The sequence below is a fragment of the Nelumbo nucifera genome, chromosome 1 (assembly GCF_055504915.1).
Source record: "Nelumbo nucifera cultivar China Antique chromosome 1, China Antique-T2T, whole genome shotgun sequence".
Taxonomy (NCBI): Eukaryota; Viridiplantae; Streptophyta; class Magnoliopsida; order Proteales; family Nelumbonaceae; genus Nelumbo; species Nelumbo nucifera.
In genome coordinates, this window is record NC_142649.1 from 76,086,050 (window position 1) to 76,104,008 (window position 17,959).

The 17,959-nt window shown below is 48.3% G+C and overlaps 1 protein-coding gene across 1 annotated transcript in view; it reads right to left on the reverse strand.

Annotated features, from left to right (window-relative positions):
- Nucleotides 1-340: 340 nt before the first annotated feature.
- The window catches only part of LOC104590711 (uncharacterized), a 33,034-nt gene continuing 15,415 nt past the window's right edge, over nt 341-17,959 (reverse strand). Inside the window, exons 8-15 of the mRNA XM_088895907.1 lie at nt 6,221-6,349; nt 4,700-6,065; nt 2,257-2,379; nt 1,972-2,138; nt 1,614-1,824; nt 1,234-1,471; nt 987-1,137; nt 341-887 (exon numbers count right to left, since the gene is read on the reverse strand). Of these exons, the coding sequence (XP_088752033.1) occupies nt 576-887; nt 987-1,137; nt 1,234-1,471; nt 1,614-1,824; nt 1,972-2,138; nt 2,257-2,379; nt 4,700-6,065; nt 6,221-6,349 (2,697 nt within the window). The 3' untranslated portion in view covers nt 341-575. The remainder of the gene's footprint in view (nt 888-986; nt 1,138-1,233; nt 1,472-1,613; nt 1,825-1,971; nt 2,139-2,256; nt 2,380-4,699; nt 6,066-6,220; nt 6,350-17,959) is intronic.

The window sequence follows — 17,959 nt, forward strand, 5'->3', positions numbered from 1 at the left end:
CGCCTGCAGGAACCTTATAGTAATAAAAAGTTGTTAAAAATTAAAGTGACCAGAATTCATCCAAGACCTGCAGCCATTAATATGGTTGATCATCTGTAAACCGAGATTTGAAGATTCCCATGGGGCTCTAGAATCCAAAATGCAAAGTAATTTCCTATATGCAGAATAAATTGGAATTGGAGGATAATCAATTAACAGGGTATAGGGGGCTGTTATAGACAGAAAACACTGCTAACCAAACGAGGTGGATCCTTTTGGAGGGATTTTCTATCCTTCTTGAATGGACAGTCTGATGATACTGTTAACTATATCGATCATTTCTTACAGTAAACCATGGAGATGATGCAACAAACAAACCTTGATTTTGTATTTCATATATACCTTTTATTTTTCACCTCTAAAAGATAGATCAGGTGATGCTACTACAATTCCCTCACAAGATGAATAAGTATGGTTTTCCTATAAATAAACGAATCTGAGAGTAAAACTAAACGACGAATTCATGAGGTACATGTAGCTCAATTTTGCCTTGTGTGTCCTCGCGGAGTTGTCCCACAATAGTGACCACTAAGGGTCTATCGACCTTCTAATACCGTAGCACTTAAATCATTTGCAATAGAAGATTCCTGTTTACTGGAAGATGAGTCTGTCATTACAGGATACCTTTGTGCAAAAAACCCAGGTTGCTGAGGTTTGGCCAATGCACACTCGCTGCTCAACATCAAAACCACAGACGCCATGGTCGGCCTATCCTCCGTGTTCTGTTGAACACACAAGAGACCCACATGGATGCATCTTAGTACCTCTACCTCATCCCCACAACATGAATCCCTCATTGACGGATCTATCAACTCCATTGCTCTGCCTTCATTCCATAGTGACCATGTCTGAAACAAAATAGTCATCAATTAAGGAGATGAAGGATTGTTTACGTACACACAGATCGATCTATCGTTTCTTTTTCTTTTGGTTGTAGCCATACTTACGTGCCCAAGAAGGTTTAGTTGAAATTCTGGATGACAAAATCCCCTGTTCCTTTTTCCACTTATTATCTCCAACACTATAACGCCGAAGCTATACACATCCGATTTCACCGAGAAGATTCCATCTATGGCATACTCGGGGGGCATGTAACCACTACATTGCAACAACAAAGAATTAAATTAATTATATTTGTGTTTGCGAAAAATGGGGATTTAAATTTAGAGCTGGAGATGAGATGGTAGCACTCACAATGTCCCCACCACTCTGTTAGTTTCTGCTTCTATTTGATCACCTCCAAAAATTCTTGCCATGCCAAAGTCTGATATCTTTGGCTCCATTTTGCCATCTAACAGAATGTTGCTTGTTTTTAGATCTCTATGAATGATTCGTAGCCTGGAATCCTGATGTAGATAAAGGAGTCCTCTAGCAATTCCCAGAATTATGCGGAGTCGCAATTTCCAATTCAATAATTTGCTTCTCGCCTGATCTGTAGCCAGCCAATGTAAATTGGAAGTAATAAATTAATATTGAATCAGTGAAAATCTTCTCTGGAGGCCACGCTTACATGTAAAGTAGTGAACAAATGCATGGGAACGAATTATTTGGAGAGCAAATGAGGTGGTACATACCAAATATAAAATGGTCTAAACTTTGGTTGTCCATGTACTCATAAATCAGCATCCTTTCTTCAGCATGAATGCAACAACCAAGGAGCCTAACAAGATTCCTGTGTTGAAGCTTTGAAATTAAAATAACCTCGTTCTTGAACTCTTCTGGTCCTTGTAACGAAGTTTTGGAGAGCCTCTTCACAGCTATTTGTTGTCCGTCTGGGAACTTACCCTATATATACATATTTATAGACAGATGCCCGCCGGCCATTTAATTACTTTTTACAGTGAGATTTAATATTATCCTATATATATATATATATATATATATATGTAACTGTGTTTTACTGTGAATTCAGTGTACCAAGTTTCAGTTTACCATGTAAACGGGGCCAAAGCCACCCTCTCCAAGTTTGCTTTTGTCTGAGAAGTTGTGGGTAGCCGTTGCTATAGTAACAAAATCGAAGGAAGGTAGCTCGAGATTGTCCATATGACTTTCATCCAAGAGACTTCTGTCTGTAATGCTTTCAGCAATATTACCTAATTCTGGAGAAAGGAAGCGAGTACATTAACGACTTCTTGGCCCTGAGCCCTGAGGCTTAAGATTAACATTGCATGCAGCTAGCTAGCATTTCTTGGAGTGGGCGAGTTAATATCATCGTACCTTTGGATTTGGTCTTCTTCTTCCTCCAGATGATGCAGAAGCCACAGCAACCCAAGAGAAGCACCGCTAAGGTTACTGTGATGGCGACTACCAGTATCAAACGTTTCTCCGTCCTCGAAGCATCTTCACACACAAAAATTTATATGAATGCCAAGACATGCTGCATACTGCAATTGTTATATGGTAATGAATGATGGTCATGCAAAATTAACGCTTAGCATTCATTTATCATTCATTGGCTCAAAAACAGTATATATACAAAAAAAGAAGAAAAAAAAAAAAACATGATAGTTAAATACGTACTCAATAACAATGAGAGTGAGAGTGAGAGTGCCCTCATTGGATCGTCATTCTTAAATTAAGAGCCAAATCTCATATCACCTCTATACACCATTTTAGACGTTTACCATATACATATATGATTAATCTGAACTAGCCCAGACACGTATGAATTGTATAAATACACACATAGATATATTTAGCTTATTATACTTCTAAGTTGAGCTATAAAACCCAAAACAAAGTTAGAAGTTAGAACATGAACGAAAGGCAAATGTAATCAATACGTCCGAGACTGAACAAGCCTTCTTGAGCCCACACAAGCTCAGACACAACCTTAATTTAAGTTATTTTGGGTTTAACTCTGGTTGGGCTGGGCCTGGATCCAAAGTTAAAATGTCAGGATTGGGCCTAGGGATGGCCCTAACCAAACTGCCCAAATTTCGCCCATAATCCAGTGTGATTTGGTTTTTGTCTGAATTTTAAAAGAATGGAAAGATGCTTTGATGGGATTTTCTGAAAGCAAAAACCCTGCACACAATATGATTACCCACATATGGTAAAATATCTTTCCTTGAATTTATGTGTAAGAAGATATGAAATGTGTGGTTGGATGCGGTGTGGGAAAAATTTTTGACTCCAGATTATCGGCCCATGAGAATTCTGCTCATATTTACTCACAAGTCACAACACACTACCTCGTGAATTGGAAACATCTACCCTTACATAATGTTACATATATTACATAAGAGGGTGACTCAAAAATTTTGCTTTCAAAAAATCCAGCTGGGTCAATTCGATGGGCGGTGGCATCGTTCAGGCTGAAGTGTATAGAAATTAGAAATTAGAGTTGGCCTTTCTCTTAATGACCAGCAACGGTATTTATTCATTTCTGCGATAGGACAAAGATGACACTGGAAGGTCTGACCGTCTGAGTGACCTACTTGTCACGCCACTAGTTGAAATAAACATTATTCGGCTTTCGATTCACGGTCAGCATTTATCGGTGGAGTCAAAGATTTCCAAGGGTACTGAACAGTAAAAATCCTAGAAGGATTATCTATTTGGCTGTTAGTCTGTTCGGTTAAGTTCATAAGAAAAGCGAAGCAAAAGAAAAGAAAAAGGGTGCATTTATCACTCAAAAATTACGTGTCATAATCTATGGGCGGTGTATGCTCAGGCCCCATTTTGTCATGGTTGGGCTTTTCAAAGCCATAAAGCTTGAGAAAAAGACTCCTTGTTGTTTTTGGTTTGGTCGTTCAGTAAAGTGATTTTTGAAAGCCATATTCCTCTATAAGTTGGAACTCCAGAAAGATAAAAAAAAATAATAATAAGAGGCTTTAAATTTCTTTATTCCAATGCCTAGCTTTGAGCTTCCATTCTAAAACCTAGAAATCTTTCTTGCTTGAATCAAATAAAAATAGATTTTATCACCCCATTATAGGTTGAATGGTCCAACCATCCGGTTCAATTGTTTGGCTTTTTCAATTAAAATATTAAAAAATACAAATGGTTTTAGATTATATACTTAAAGTTTTTCTTTTAATTTTTTTATACCAAAATAAGCTTAAAATAATAAATATTATAGGTTGTAACATGAGTATGAACATGTAAGTTTGATAAAATCAACAACTTCAAGAATTGGGCTACCTAAAAATCTGTTTTAGCTACTAATTTTGCGTTTTGATGGGTTGACCCGTCCGGTTGGTCCATGTTTGAGAATGGTTGTAAAATGTGTTATTAATAAGGCAACTAGCAGACACCGTCGCTAATTTTCCATCATTATGAGATCAAAAGCAAGGATTTAGAGAGTAGTATAACCAAACAAGTCTTCCAAACTATATTATTGTCTTTTGTAGGCTGAAGAGATCTTGAGTATCTCAACTTTGAAAAATCTTTTAACATCCAAACAGCGGATCTGTTTTTCCCAAAAGCCAAAACAACCAAAGTTATTCTAATGGTCATTTATGAGTGGCTCATCCGCCAACTGCCAACGCGAATGCATGTGTACCCTAGCTAACCCCACAATGGTGAAGCAGAGTACAGGTGTGTTAATTACTTTACTCTGGTCAAAGGTCAATGATGCAGAGGATTCAAATTCCTCTCATGCAGGTTTGCAACGGAGATGACCGGTGGGAAGTGGGAAGAGAAAGTAATTCCTTACCTAAGTCTGAAGCAGCCACTCGAATGTAGAGCTCTTGTCCACCTCCATTACTTGGAAACTGTTTAATATCGATCAAATCACCGAACCAGAGAACACATCCGCTGCCTCTTTCAGTAACGTCAAAATTTGCATAAGCAGTACATGAACAGTTTCTCAGGCATTCTGCCTTGCATTCCTCAAGATTCATGCTCTTGTTCAACCAAGTATGTTCCGCATCCGGCAATTTCACACTTTTAACTATTAAGAACCCCTCCCCCTTTCCCTTGCCGCAATCCAAGGATGTCTGGTGTGTGCATCCATCGGACCAAATCATTGAGTTCCAAGCAGCCGGAGATTTAGGCTTGAACCCCTTCAAACACTTGCAGTATGGCGATGCATTCATGTCGCAATTACTGTATGCACCGCAGGCGCCATACTCGTCACAGAACTCTTTTGGCAGCTTAAAGTAAAATTCCCATTTCTGTTGCCGATCATCCCAGTAGAGGCGTTCAAACTGGCCGCTGTCGTGGCTCATTTCTAGGACGGTTCTCGAAAGAATACTGCCATTGATGGGTTGGTACAGGAAGGATACCTCCTCCTCGTTGAACGTAAAGTGGTAAGTAAACATCGCGTTATCTTTCATACTATGAGATGCTCCACTAAACCCTCGCCCATTCCATGGTCCACTTCTGTAACGTTTTCTGGATCTAATCCACATGACTGCTTCTGGGTCTGCGTAAAGTTCCATCCCATGAGTAATCTCTCCAGGAGAAGGATCATCTTCACTCTTCCACGCTGACAGACGCCGATTTAGTCCCGTCTTCAAGTCCCATCCCATTTTCATTCCAGGTAGTAAAGTATCACAAGGATAATCGAAGCTCTGCCACAAAAAGTTTTGATCTGGGTTACCGCCTTTCCCGTCGCTCAGAACAAGATTTCCGGACCCTAGGAGCCGTAGTATTAGACTCTCTGTTTTTGCTACTGCTTTTGATGAATTCGACGACCAGAAGAGGCTATTTGTTTTATTGACAAGGGCAATATTTCCCTCGTCGTCAATCTTTAAAACCCCTGTGGAATCTGTAAGCGGGTTGTCTCTGTTTGCAACCCAAACAACTGTTTGAGTTGGGATATTCTTGTACCAGATCCCCACGTAGCGGTTGGATTTTCCTGGACTGAAGAAACCCAATACGAAGATTCCATTTTGAGAAACTAAGCTCTGCCCATCACTGATAGATTTAGATCGAGTAATGAAGTCAGCAGCGATGGAGGTTCCAGAGAAGAAACAGAGAAAAGCAGAGCAGGAAATAAGAAAATAAAAGCCGGCAGCCATTGGTTCTGATTTGCCTATTCGCTTGCTCTGGCTCTGAAAGACTGAAATCCTCAAAATTCAGAATGTGAAGAACTGTAGGTGCATAAGCTACATGGATTAAAAATTGTCAAGGCTGGTCATTGCTCGTTGATTGATTTGACAAGTTACAGATCACAATTTGCAAACCGTTGCAGGTATTGCAGGAAATATCATACAGCTTGTATATAAAATACATTTGTTATACTTTTCAAACGCTTTAATGCAGACAGAGACAGAGACAGACAGAGACAACTAATTTTCAGCCTTTCCATCCAACTCGAGCAGACAGAGACAGACAAGTAGAGACTTGTGTGCAGCGAATCCTGCTGGACAAATTAAAGCATAAATGAACACTGAATATGCCACTGTTTCGTATTCATGGGTCGAATTACTTGGTTCAAAACTGGAGAAGTATTTGGATATGAATGGTTGATAATATCAAGCACAAAATGCATAAAAAAATGGGTCCTTGATGTTTTGCCACATGGGAGGCTCTTAGTAAACTCGTTGGATAAGTTTAGCAAGAGAAATGATGTTCAAAACTTAGCTCCATTACATCTAATGAGCTTCCACTTCCAGCACAAAATTTAGCATATTTAGTGTTACCATGGTTGCATCACTTGTTTGCAACCCCGAATTAAAATAAAACGTCATTGAAGGAAGGAAAATTTAAAGCATCGTGTCAAATTTTTTTATTAGTAGGGGAAATTTCACTTGGGTCTAGTGTCACTTCGGTTCTCAAATTTTAAAATGTGATGATTTAATATCTGAATTTTTAAAATGTGTTAATTTAGTATTTGCCATTAATCAACCCGTTAATTAGTAATTAGTCAATAAGTATCATTTGAAAAGACAAATATTCTTTGAGTAGCATTTAATTCTCTTTATCAATCATTCAAACGATGATAAAAAATTATCAGTCCCAAATTTTTGCCTCTTTTGTTCAAGAAAGTTGGGGTTACTAGAATGCCCATTGAGACGTAACCCCAACTTTCTTAAATAATACAGATAAAAATTTGAAACTGCTCATTTTTATCAATATGTGGATAATTGATAAAGAAAATTAGATGACACACAAAGGGCATTTGTATCTTTTCAAATGTCACATAATAGTTGGTTAACAGATTAGTTAAATACTGGATTGACACATTTTGAAAGTTCGAATACTGAATTGTTGCATTTCAAAATTTAGGGACCAAAGTGGCACTAGGCCCAAAATACAGGGTACTAATCCAGAACTTTCCCTTATTATTATTTCCTTCACATTTCACACTGGTGTGTCCATTTTTAATAAGAGGTTTAAAAGAAAATGCTTAGATATTGACAGAAGGAAAACATAGTTTTTATTTTCTTTTCTCTACCTTTATTTTTATTATTTACATCTGATGAAGGGAAATTTGGCCCGACCTCGCGATCGCCCGACACGTGGCAAAGGCAAGCAGCTCGGGACAGTAGAGCACCCAAAGCGAACATCGGAAGCAAGTCCAAACTCACTACCGAGCCCGAACTCCAGACCGCTGTACTTAGTCCGAGCTCCTTGTTAAGAGCGAACTCCCTAAACCTGAGCTCCCTAAAACCCGAGCTCCCTAAGTCCTAGCTCGGTCCTAGGAGCCCGAGCTCCCTAAAGAACCCGAGCTCCCTAAACCTGAGCTTCCTAAAATCTGAGCTCCCTACTAGAAGCCCGAGCTCCCTAAAAAGAGCGAGCTCCCTATCAAATGTCCAAGCTCCCTAGAACTTGAGCTTCCTAAATCCGAGCTCCCTACTAGGAGCCCGAGCTCCCTGATAAGAGCAAGCTCCCTCCTGAGAACCCGAGCTCCCTGCGAGGAGCACGAACTGTACTGGGCCCCAAGCCTCACAAAGCTGACCCGAGCTGACCCGTAGCAGCTCGGAACACTCCAAACCGAACTCAAGGCACCTCGCTCACCACTCCAACACTTTACTTCCAAAGCACTAGGCCGGCCAGACATACCCGACCCCAAGGACGTCTTTATCCAAGGGCGGCGTACCTGACTGATTTGGGATCTAACGCCTAACAGCCGCATTTCAAACGGCTTCCTGCCACCACCACCTGCAATCGTCGTCACTAGCCGCAGAGACGGCTCCGACAAAAGGAACAGTGGCGGTTCTGTCCGACCAGAGGAAATGACACCCGAACTGGCAGGAGTTCAGAAGTAATCATGCCCGACCTGACGAAGGCTTGGAAGTGAGTGCGCGAGGTGGTTATAAAAGGCTTCTACCCCCCTAGGGATGAGGTAGGCTAACTTTCGCGCTATCTGGTTATTCTTGCCTTTGAAGGATTCTAACTTGAGCTTCGGAGCCCTTACGCCGGGTTCTCCCCGGAGCTTCTCTTCTCCTCGGAGCTTCTCTTCTCCTCCCGTTTCAGGTCCCTGTTACTCATTCCAGAGGCAAGATCATCAACAGCTAAGACCGGCCAGATTGTGCATCATCAATTGGCGCCGTCTGTGGGAAAACGCTTCAAAAAGCCTCCCTCCAAAACTTTCATACCCTTTCCTTCTTCTCTGAAAAACTCATTACTTATGGCCTCATCCAGCAACGCCGGACGCGGCACAGAGACAAACACCACCGGGGAACAGCTCCAAGTCCCCGTAGTGTGTGTTGGGCAATTCACCATCCCCCTCACGGTGGATGGAATCCCCAACCTGACTACGCCACAAACGGTGGCACCTGTAAGCCTGCCCTCCGCAAACATCTCCTTCCCTCTTCCCATCGAGACTACCTTCACTGAACCGACCGCCGTCCCCTTGGCAGCTAGCCAAAATCGGTTGGACGACTTAATGCAATGCATGCGGGCAATGCAAGCCCAGATGCAGCAGTTCCAGCAACATCAGCTTCACCAACATCAAGTGTTGCACAACCCCTCCCAATACCACTATCAGCAGCAGTTTCCCCAACTGACACCGAACCAACCACTGCTTCCACCTCGCCACCCTGCCCCGAAGCCAGTAAAGGCCTCTCCGCAGGATGGGCGCCTTCACCAAGGAAAGGCCTCCAGGCCCCAGAATCCCCCAAACAGCCAGGCCTCGTCCCCAGGCCGAAGAGAAAGAAAGGTCATCCCCGCCTCGCGGCTCGCAGGCGGATCAGGAACCTCGCCCGCGAGGTCAGCACCTTGGGTCTCAAAACCGGAGTCCCTACTGGTGGGAAACCGATTCGGCGCACTGGCAGCAGCGGACTACCAGAACTCTGAGCCCATCGAGCTCGGCAACACGGAGGCCAGCAGCGCCAGCACAAGACCCACTCAGCAGCGAAGACGCCGTCGAAGTCGACGAACCGCCACCCGCGTCTTATCCGAGCTCAGAGGCAAAGGCGAGACGAGCTCGGACGAGGTAGGAATCGCCCCGATTCTCTCAGTTCCTTCCCCCCTCGCCCCAGAGCTCCTGGCAGTCCCCTTGCCTAGAGATTTCAAGCTCCCGCCCCTAGACAAGTACAACGGATCCTTCGACCCCAACGACCACGTGGACGCTTTCCAGTCCCAAATGCACCTCGCCAGGGCCAGCGAATCATGCATGTGCGTGGCCTTCACCACCACCCTCAAGGGGGTAGCCCGCACTTGGTACAGGAACCTGGCCCCCGGATCGATAAAGTGTTGGGCTCAGTTCGTGCAGGTCTTCACTGCACACTTTGTTACCAGCAAACGGTGCCCCATAGCAGAGGAAAGCATCTTCGGAGTAGTCCAAAGGGAAGGAGAACCCATACGGGGCTACATCAAACGATTCAACGAGGCATGCTTACAGATACCTCGGTTAGACCCCGCGGTGCAGCTCGCCGCAGCAAAAAGAGGGGTGACGCACAAGGAATTCAAGTGGCACATGGTAGCTAACCAACCCGCGACCGTGGCCAAGTTCCTCAAGCTCGCGGACAAGTTCATGAGGACGGAGGAGGAAATCAACCAAAGAACTGAGGGCGGAAATGAGAAAAGAAAGAGGGACGGTGAGCCCTCTAGCTCGGCCGACCGAAAAAACCCGGCTCGGGACCCGAAACCGAACCAGTCATTCCGAGCTCCCCTGCCAGCTCGGACGGATTACACGCCACTGAACACAAGGCGGACCGAGATCCTAATGACGATCAAGGACGCCCCCTTCGTGAAATGGCCACCTCGCCTAAAGGGAAATCCGAACAAAAGAAACAAGAATTTGTATTGTAGTTTCCACAGGGACCACGGTCACAGTACCGAGCTATGTAATAACCTTCGAGACGAGATAGAGGGGCTCATCCGTCGCGGATACTTAAGAAACTTTGTACAGCACAACAATAATAGCAATAAAGCGGATCAGCCGGGCGAACACTTAAAAGACGCCCCGGAGACCAGTAGCAGGCCTGCCGAACCGATGCAGCGACAGCCTCCGGCAGAAAGGCCAGTTCGGGGAACCATCCATGTAATTGTGGGAGGTTCAGTGGTGGCAGGGTGCACATCAGAGGCAGCTCGGACCTCAGTTCGCGAAGTGGTCCTCGAGGAGCGGAACCCCCCGAAGAGGCCGAAGACCGAGGAGCCGATCCTCTTCACAGAAGACGACGCACGGGGAGTTCGCTACCCTCACAACGACGCACTCGTCATTAAACTCAGGATCAGCGACTTCGAAGTTAGACGCGTGCTCGTAGATTCAGGCAGCTCGGCGGACATCCTATTCAAGTCGGCATTTGATCGGCTACAGCTGCCAAGGAACGAACTAAAACCTGCAAGCACTCCCCTGGTGGGCTTCAGCGGGGAGGAAGTCAGGCCCCTTGGAAAGATAACGGTGCCCGTGGAAGTCGGCACGTGGCCTTGTGCGGTCAGACTCAACCACGATTTTCTGGTAGTCGTGACCCCCTCCCCATACAACGCCATAATAGGACGGCCAATCACGCATATCCTACGGGCGGTGGTCTCTACCTATTATTTGGCAATGAAGTTCCCTACGGACTTCGGTGTGGGGGTAGTGCGGGGCGACCAGCTCGAGTCTCGCAAGTGCTACGTCGCCGCCCTAAAGGGCAAGTCCAAGCCGGCCGGCGACCTCGACCTGGAGCGGCCTACGGAGCAAGGTGAAGAACGAGCCTCGCCGACAGAAGAGACAGTCGCGATCCCGACCTCACCTACGGACCCATCTCGCGCACTCCAGATTGGTGCTTCTGTCAAGGAACCCCTACGGACCGAACTGGTAAGCTTTTTACTCCAAAATTTAGATATTTTTGCATGGTCCGCGGCCGATATGCCCGGTATTGACCCTAGTCTTATAACTCACAAACTTAACACTGACCCTTTAGTCAGACCCGTTAGACAGAAGAAACGGAACTTAGCCCCGGAGCGCTGGAAAGCGGTCGACGAGGAAGTCGAAAAGCTCCTCACAGCAGACTTCATAAGGGAAGTCCATTACCCGAGCTGGGTGGCCAACCCTGTGCTGGTAAAAAAGGCGAACGGCAAGTGGCGCATGTGCGTCGACTACACCGACCTGAACCGAGCTTGCCCGAAAGACTGCTTCCCCCTTCCTAGGATCGACCTTCTAGTGGACACGACCTCGGGACATGAATTGCTAAGTTTCCTGGATGCCTACTCAGGCTACAACCAAATCCGGATGGACCAGGCCGACGAGGAAAAAACCAGCTTCATAACCGAGTTCGGTATATACTGTTACAAGGTCATGCCCTTCGGGTTAAAAAACGCCGGGGCGACCTTCCAAAGACTTGTAAATAGGCTGTTTCGGCCCCTGATTGGCACAAAGATAGAGTGCTATGTAGACGACATGGTCGTCAAAACACAGTTTTCGCAAGAATTAATACAAGACTTAGATTCTGTCTTCCAAATCCTGCGTCAGTATAACATGAAATTAAACCCCAACAAATGTGTCTTTGGCGTCACCTCGGGCAAGTTCCTGGGCTACGTTGTCAATCGACGTGGCATCGAGGCCAACCCAGACAAAATACAAACCATCCTAGATATGAGACCACCTCGGAAAATAAAAGAAGTCCAAAGGCTAAACGGCCGCATAGCCACCCTAAGCCGCTTCATGTCCAAATCGGCAGACCGCTGCCTACCCTTCTTCAAAGTGATCAAAGGCAAAGGGTTCGAATGGACCCAAGACTGTCAGCTCGCGTTTGAGAGCTAAAAGGCTACCTCGCCAAAGTGTCAACCTTAGCTCGGCCCGAGGAAGGCGAAGTCTTAGAGCTATACCTCTCGGCCAGCGACGAGGTGGTCAGTTCGGTACTAGTAAAGGAGGCAGACCGGGTCCAACGACCCATATATTATGTTAGTAAAATCTTGCAGGGAGCAGAGACAAGGTACCCGCAGATAGAAAAGCTAGCATATGCCCTGGTGATAGCAGCGCGGAAACTCCGCCCGTACTTCCAGGCCCACACCATCATCGTCCTGACCGACAAACCTCTGAGGCAAGTCTTACTCAAACCCGAGGTTTCCGGCCGGCTGACGAAGTGGTCCATCGAGCTCAGCGAGTACGATCTCCAGTACAAGCCAAGAACTGCCATCAAGGCCCAAGCCCTGGCAGATTTTATCGCAGAGTGCACATTCGACCCCGGAGCCCCTGAACTGGTCAAGCCCGAGGTCCCCAGTTCGGGCGAACTCGGAGCTCTCAAGCCAAACGAATCCGAGCCCCGTGAAGTAGCAGCCAGCGTGGCTTCCCTCTTGGTTAGACCAAGTGCGAACTGGGATGAGGAGCCCTGGATCCTTCACGTAGATGGCTCCTCGAACCAACAAGGCAGCGGGGCTGGAATAGTGCTACGCGGCCCGAGCGGAACAAAACTGGAATACGCACTACGCTTTGAGTTCGCGGCATCCAACAACAAGGCAGAGTACGAGGCACTGATAGCCGGGCTAAACCTAGCGCGCAAGGTCGGGGCAAAGCACGTGGTTATCTGCAGTGATTCCCAGCTCGTGGTCAACCAAGTTACAGGCGAGTACGAAGCACGCGAACTCACTATGATTGCGTACTTGGCAAAAGTAAAGGAAGCTCTGCTCAACTTCCAATCACACTTCATCAAGCAAATCCCGAGGTCAGAGAACGCTGAGGCCGACGCCCTATCCTGACTGGCTAGCACGAGCCACAATGCCAGGAGAACCGTGTACGTAGAAGACTTGCCTCGGCCTAGCATTCTCGGTGGGGCAAGAGAGGTCGCTCCCGTCACCGAAGCGGAGCCGAGCTGGATCGGCCCACTCGCGAGCTTAATGTTAGACGGAACCCTCCCCGTGGACCGCAACACAGCCAAGAGGGTGCAGCGCCAGGCAGCCAAATACGTCATGATAGACGAATGGTTGTACCGACGATCCTACACGCTCCCCTGTCTGCGATGCTTGCGAAGCCGAGCTGGTACTCCGCGACATCCATGAAGGCTTGTGTGGTGGACACCTGGGGGGCAGAGCCCTCGCCCAAAAGGCACTTCGACAAGGATACTACTGGCCAACGATGAAGACAGAGGCAATCGAGCTTGTCAGAAAATGCGGCAAGTGTCAGAAGCATGCCAGCATCCACCATCAGCCCGCTGCCGACCTCAAATACCTCACCAGTCCATGGCCCTTCGCCCAATGGGGCATCGACCTCCTGGGGCCATTCCCACCAGCGACAGGCGGGAGAAAATTCCTAGTGGTGGCAGTAGATTATTTCACGAAGTGGATAGAAGCCGAACCCCTGGCAATAGTTACGGCCCGAAACATACAAAACTTCTTTTGGAAGAGCATCGTATGTCGCTTCGGGCTACCTCGGGTACTGATCTCCGACAATGGCAAACAGTTCGAAGACATCAAGTTCCAAGAATGGTGCCGAAGTATGGGAATTAGTCAGAACTTCACATCGGTCGCACACCCGCAGGCAAATGGCCAAACAGAAGTAATGAATAGAGCCATCCTCCGCGGACTAAAAGCGCGATTGGACCGAGCCAAAGGTTTGTGGGCAGACGAACTACCAAGTGTTTTATGGGCACACCGAACCACGGAAAAGACCGCCACGGGTGAGACCCCCTTTAACCTCACCTATGGCACCGAAGCAGTGACCCCGGCGGAAATCGAAGTGCCTACATTACGACTAGAAGCGTACAACGAACGGACAAACGAGGGCGAGTTGCGCACCAACCTCGACCTACTGGACGAAGTGAGAGACCTCGCGCACATCCGAACTGCGGCTTACCAACAAAAGGTAGTTCGGTACTACAACGCGCGAGTAAAAAAGAAGAACTTCCGCGTCGGCGACCTGGTTCTCCGTAAGGTCATGGTGCCCGAACCCGGCGTAGGGAAACTTGGACCGAACTGGGAAGGACCCTACAGAGTAATGAAAACACTCGGTGGGGGAGCGTACGAGCTCAGAACCCTAGAAGGGAAACAAGTACCCCGAGCATGGAACGTTGTCAACTTGAGAAGGTACTATCTATAGGCCACCAAAGCAAGTACGCCGAAGTCATTTCATAAAACGAATTGACGGACCGAAATGGTCAGTTCGGCAAAAAATATAGCTCGAAGACACCAGTACATGAACAAAAAGACATTTCATTTCAAAACAAATGTGTACATTTCATTTCATTTCATTTCACAAGCCCGGGGCTACTTCATCGTTATCAGAAGCCTCTCCGACAACGCCCGAAGGACCTGCCTCCCCCTCGGAGTCTGGTTCGGCATCCGCGGCATTAGCCATCTCCGGAGTGATGCGCGAAGTGGATATGGCCCTGGTATCGAGGTCGGGGTACGTATTCCGGATCATCCACCGACTTAGCTTGAAACCCCTCCTATAGGAGTCTACCATCAGGTCATCGAAATCCGGCGAAGCAATGTAATCGCTGACAGCCTTCTTCTTCGCGTCTTCGATGCCTTGAGAGAAGATCTGAGTCCTCTCCCTGATATCCTCCTGAAGATATTCAACCTGGTGCTCCAGGTCCAGCTTCATTTCCGCCATGCGCTGCACCACCACCCCCATGGCCTCGGCATCCCTCTGAGACCTCGCCTGCCTAGACCGCGCACGGCGAGCAGCAGCATCAGCAGCACGAGCATTCTCCTCGGCAGCCCGCGCCTGCCGCGAGCATTTCTCCACCTGGTTCGCCAAGGCGTGAATGGAGGAGTTCACCTATCAAAGGAAAACGAGGTCAGAGAAACGAATGAAAAAATAGAAGCCGAGCTCTAAAGAAGGGATCACTTACCACCATGGCATGAGTAACGGCACGGCAGGCCACTTGGTGCAGAGGGAGCTCGGTCCATGCCGCAACTTCCTCAGGAAACATCGCCTCCTTACTCCGTTGAAGAGCATGCACAGGCGACAGCACGCTCCTGAAGTCCCCCGAGGCCTCCGAGCCCGACGGCCCAGCTCGCATATGAGCGGACTCGGAATAGGCGGGAGCCCCCGTGTGTGTGGTTTCAGCATAAGGAGCCCCCGCCAGCCCCTGCATAGGAGGAACCATCTTGGGTTCCTCTGCCGGACAGTCCGGTACCTCGGGCTCCGCAGCTCGGGATGGCTCGGCGCGAGCTCGCTTGGCCACCCGCTTTCTCCTCTTCATCCCCTCGAACAAGTGCGCACCTCGTGACCCTCGAGAATCCATTGTACCTGCGAAAAGGAGTTCGGCATCAGTAAGACGTAAGCGAAGAACAAGACAAGATCACTAGGGAAAGAACCTACCCGAACTCAGGCCCGCAGCAATAAGCTTGGCCTCCGTCAGATACCATTGGCAATCCAGCCCAAGCTGCGCCCATTGCCGGAGGCCCTTCGCCGTCTCCTCATCAAGTGTGATGCCGGAATCAGGAGCGGCCACTCCCCAGCCGGTCTGAAACGGCCACCCCATCGCACTTCGCACCCCGAAATAGTCCCGCTTCCACGCCGGGACCTTATTGGGGAGTCCGTGTAAGAGCTTGAAGCCCGGGCGAGGGGACAGGTAGTATGCCCGCCTACGCCCAGGAAGGGGACCCACTTGCTTTTTCAACATTAAGATAGAAGAAAAAATCTCCAGATCCAGAGGGAAGTTCTCGTCGCAAAATAAAGAGATCGTTCCCACTAAGTTCCTAATAGAGTTCGGGTGAAGCTGGCCAACCGTCACACCGAAGTGGTTTAGGACCTCGACAAGAAGAGGGTGGAAGGGCAGTCGCAGCCCCACGGCGAGCTGTTCCCGGAAAATCACCATCTCATTAGGACCGTGTTCCCAAGGAAAGCTCCCCGTAGGGATAAAATAACCGTACTCACTGGGAAAATTATAGTAGTTTACGAGGGTTTGAAGTTCCTCAAGCGTCATAGTCGAAGGGCCGAACTGATCTACAACCCGGCCACGGCGGGAGGTGGATGCCGACCTACCCGAAGCACCTCGGGTGGTAGGCCCGACCCCTCCCTCAGGACCTACATCGGGCTCACTTGAACTACCGTGGGACACAAACTGGTTCGTAGAACCCACATCAGACCCGCTTGAACAGTCTGAACCCTCCAAACCAGACATCGTGAAACGGAACGGGATTCCAAAAAACACTCACCCAGGAAGAAGATTGAAGCAGACCGCGAGAACTCGAACAAGCAAGAAGACCTGGGACGCGAGCTGAAAAGCCTGGACGCGAGTTGAAACTTAAGGCACGAGCTCAAGATATACAACAATAGCAAGGACGGGCCCCCCCTGCGTACTATTTATATCCACAGCGTACGGAAAGCGACGGCCCAGATCGAAGCCAATCCAACGGCCCACAGCCGCGCTAAGCCGCACGTCTTCCAAGACCAATCAGCGCACGTCTTTCAGAGACTGACGGAACGTCGCGCACGTCTTGTCAGAGGACAGGTGTCGGCACACGTCTTCCCGAAACTGACGGGGTAACGGCGCACGTCCCCTCGCAATAAAAGCGTCTGCAGCGCAACTCCCGAACAACTGCCGTCACGACTTCCGAACGCGCGCCCTTTTTTGAAAATCAAATTAGAGCAAGCGCGCTCAGCACGGACCAAAACCCTCCCACTACCTTGCAAACTCCCCGCGCCAAGACGGAACCGTTGTCACAGGGAGTGGGGGGCAATTGATGAAGGGAAATTTGGCCCGATCTCGCGATCGCCCGACACGTGGCAAAGGCAAGCAGCTCAGGACAATAGAGCACCCAAAGCGAACATCGGAAGCAAGTCCAAACTCACTACCGAGCCCGAACTCCAGACCGCTGTACTTAGTCCGAGCTCCTTGTTAAGAGAGAACTCCCTAAACCCGAGCTCCCTAAGTCCTAGCTTGGTCCTAGGAGCCTGAGCTCCCTAAAGAACCCGAGCTCCCTAAGTCCTAGCTCGGTCCTAGGAGCCCGAGCTCCCTAAAGAACCCGAGCTCCCTAAACCTGAGCTTCCTAAAATTCGAGCTCCCTACTAGAAGCCCGAGCTCCCTAAAAAGAGCGAGCTCCCTATCAAAGGTCCAAGCTCCCTAGAACTTGAGCTTCCTAAATTCGAGCTCCCTACTAGGAGCCCGAGCTCCCTGATAAGAGCAAGCTCCCTCCTGAGAACCCGAGCTCCCTGCGAGGAGCACGAACTGTACTGGGCCCCAAGCCTCACAAAGCTGACCCGAGCTGACCCGTAGCAGCTCGGAACACTCCAAACCGAACTCAAGGCACCTCGCTCACCACTCCAACACTTTACTTCCAAAGCACTAGGCCGGCTAGACGTACCCGACACCAAGGACGTCTTTATCCAAGGGCGGCGTACCTGACTGATTTGGGATCTGACGCCTGACAGCCGCATTTCAAACGGCTTCCTGCCACCGCCACCTGCAACCGTCGTCACTAGCCGCAAAGACGGCTCCGACAAAAGGAACAGTGGCGGTTCTGTCCGACTAGAGGAAATGACACCCGAACTGGCAGGAGTTCAGAAGTAATCATGCCCGACCTGACGAAGGCCTGGAAGTGAGTGCGCAAGGTGGTTATAAAAGGCTTCTACCCCCCCAGGGATGAGGTAGGCTAACTTTCGCGCTATCTGGTTATTCTTGCCTTTGAAGGATTCTAACTTGAGCTTCGG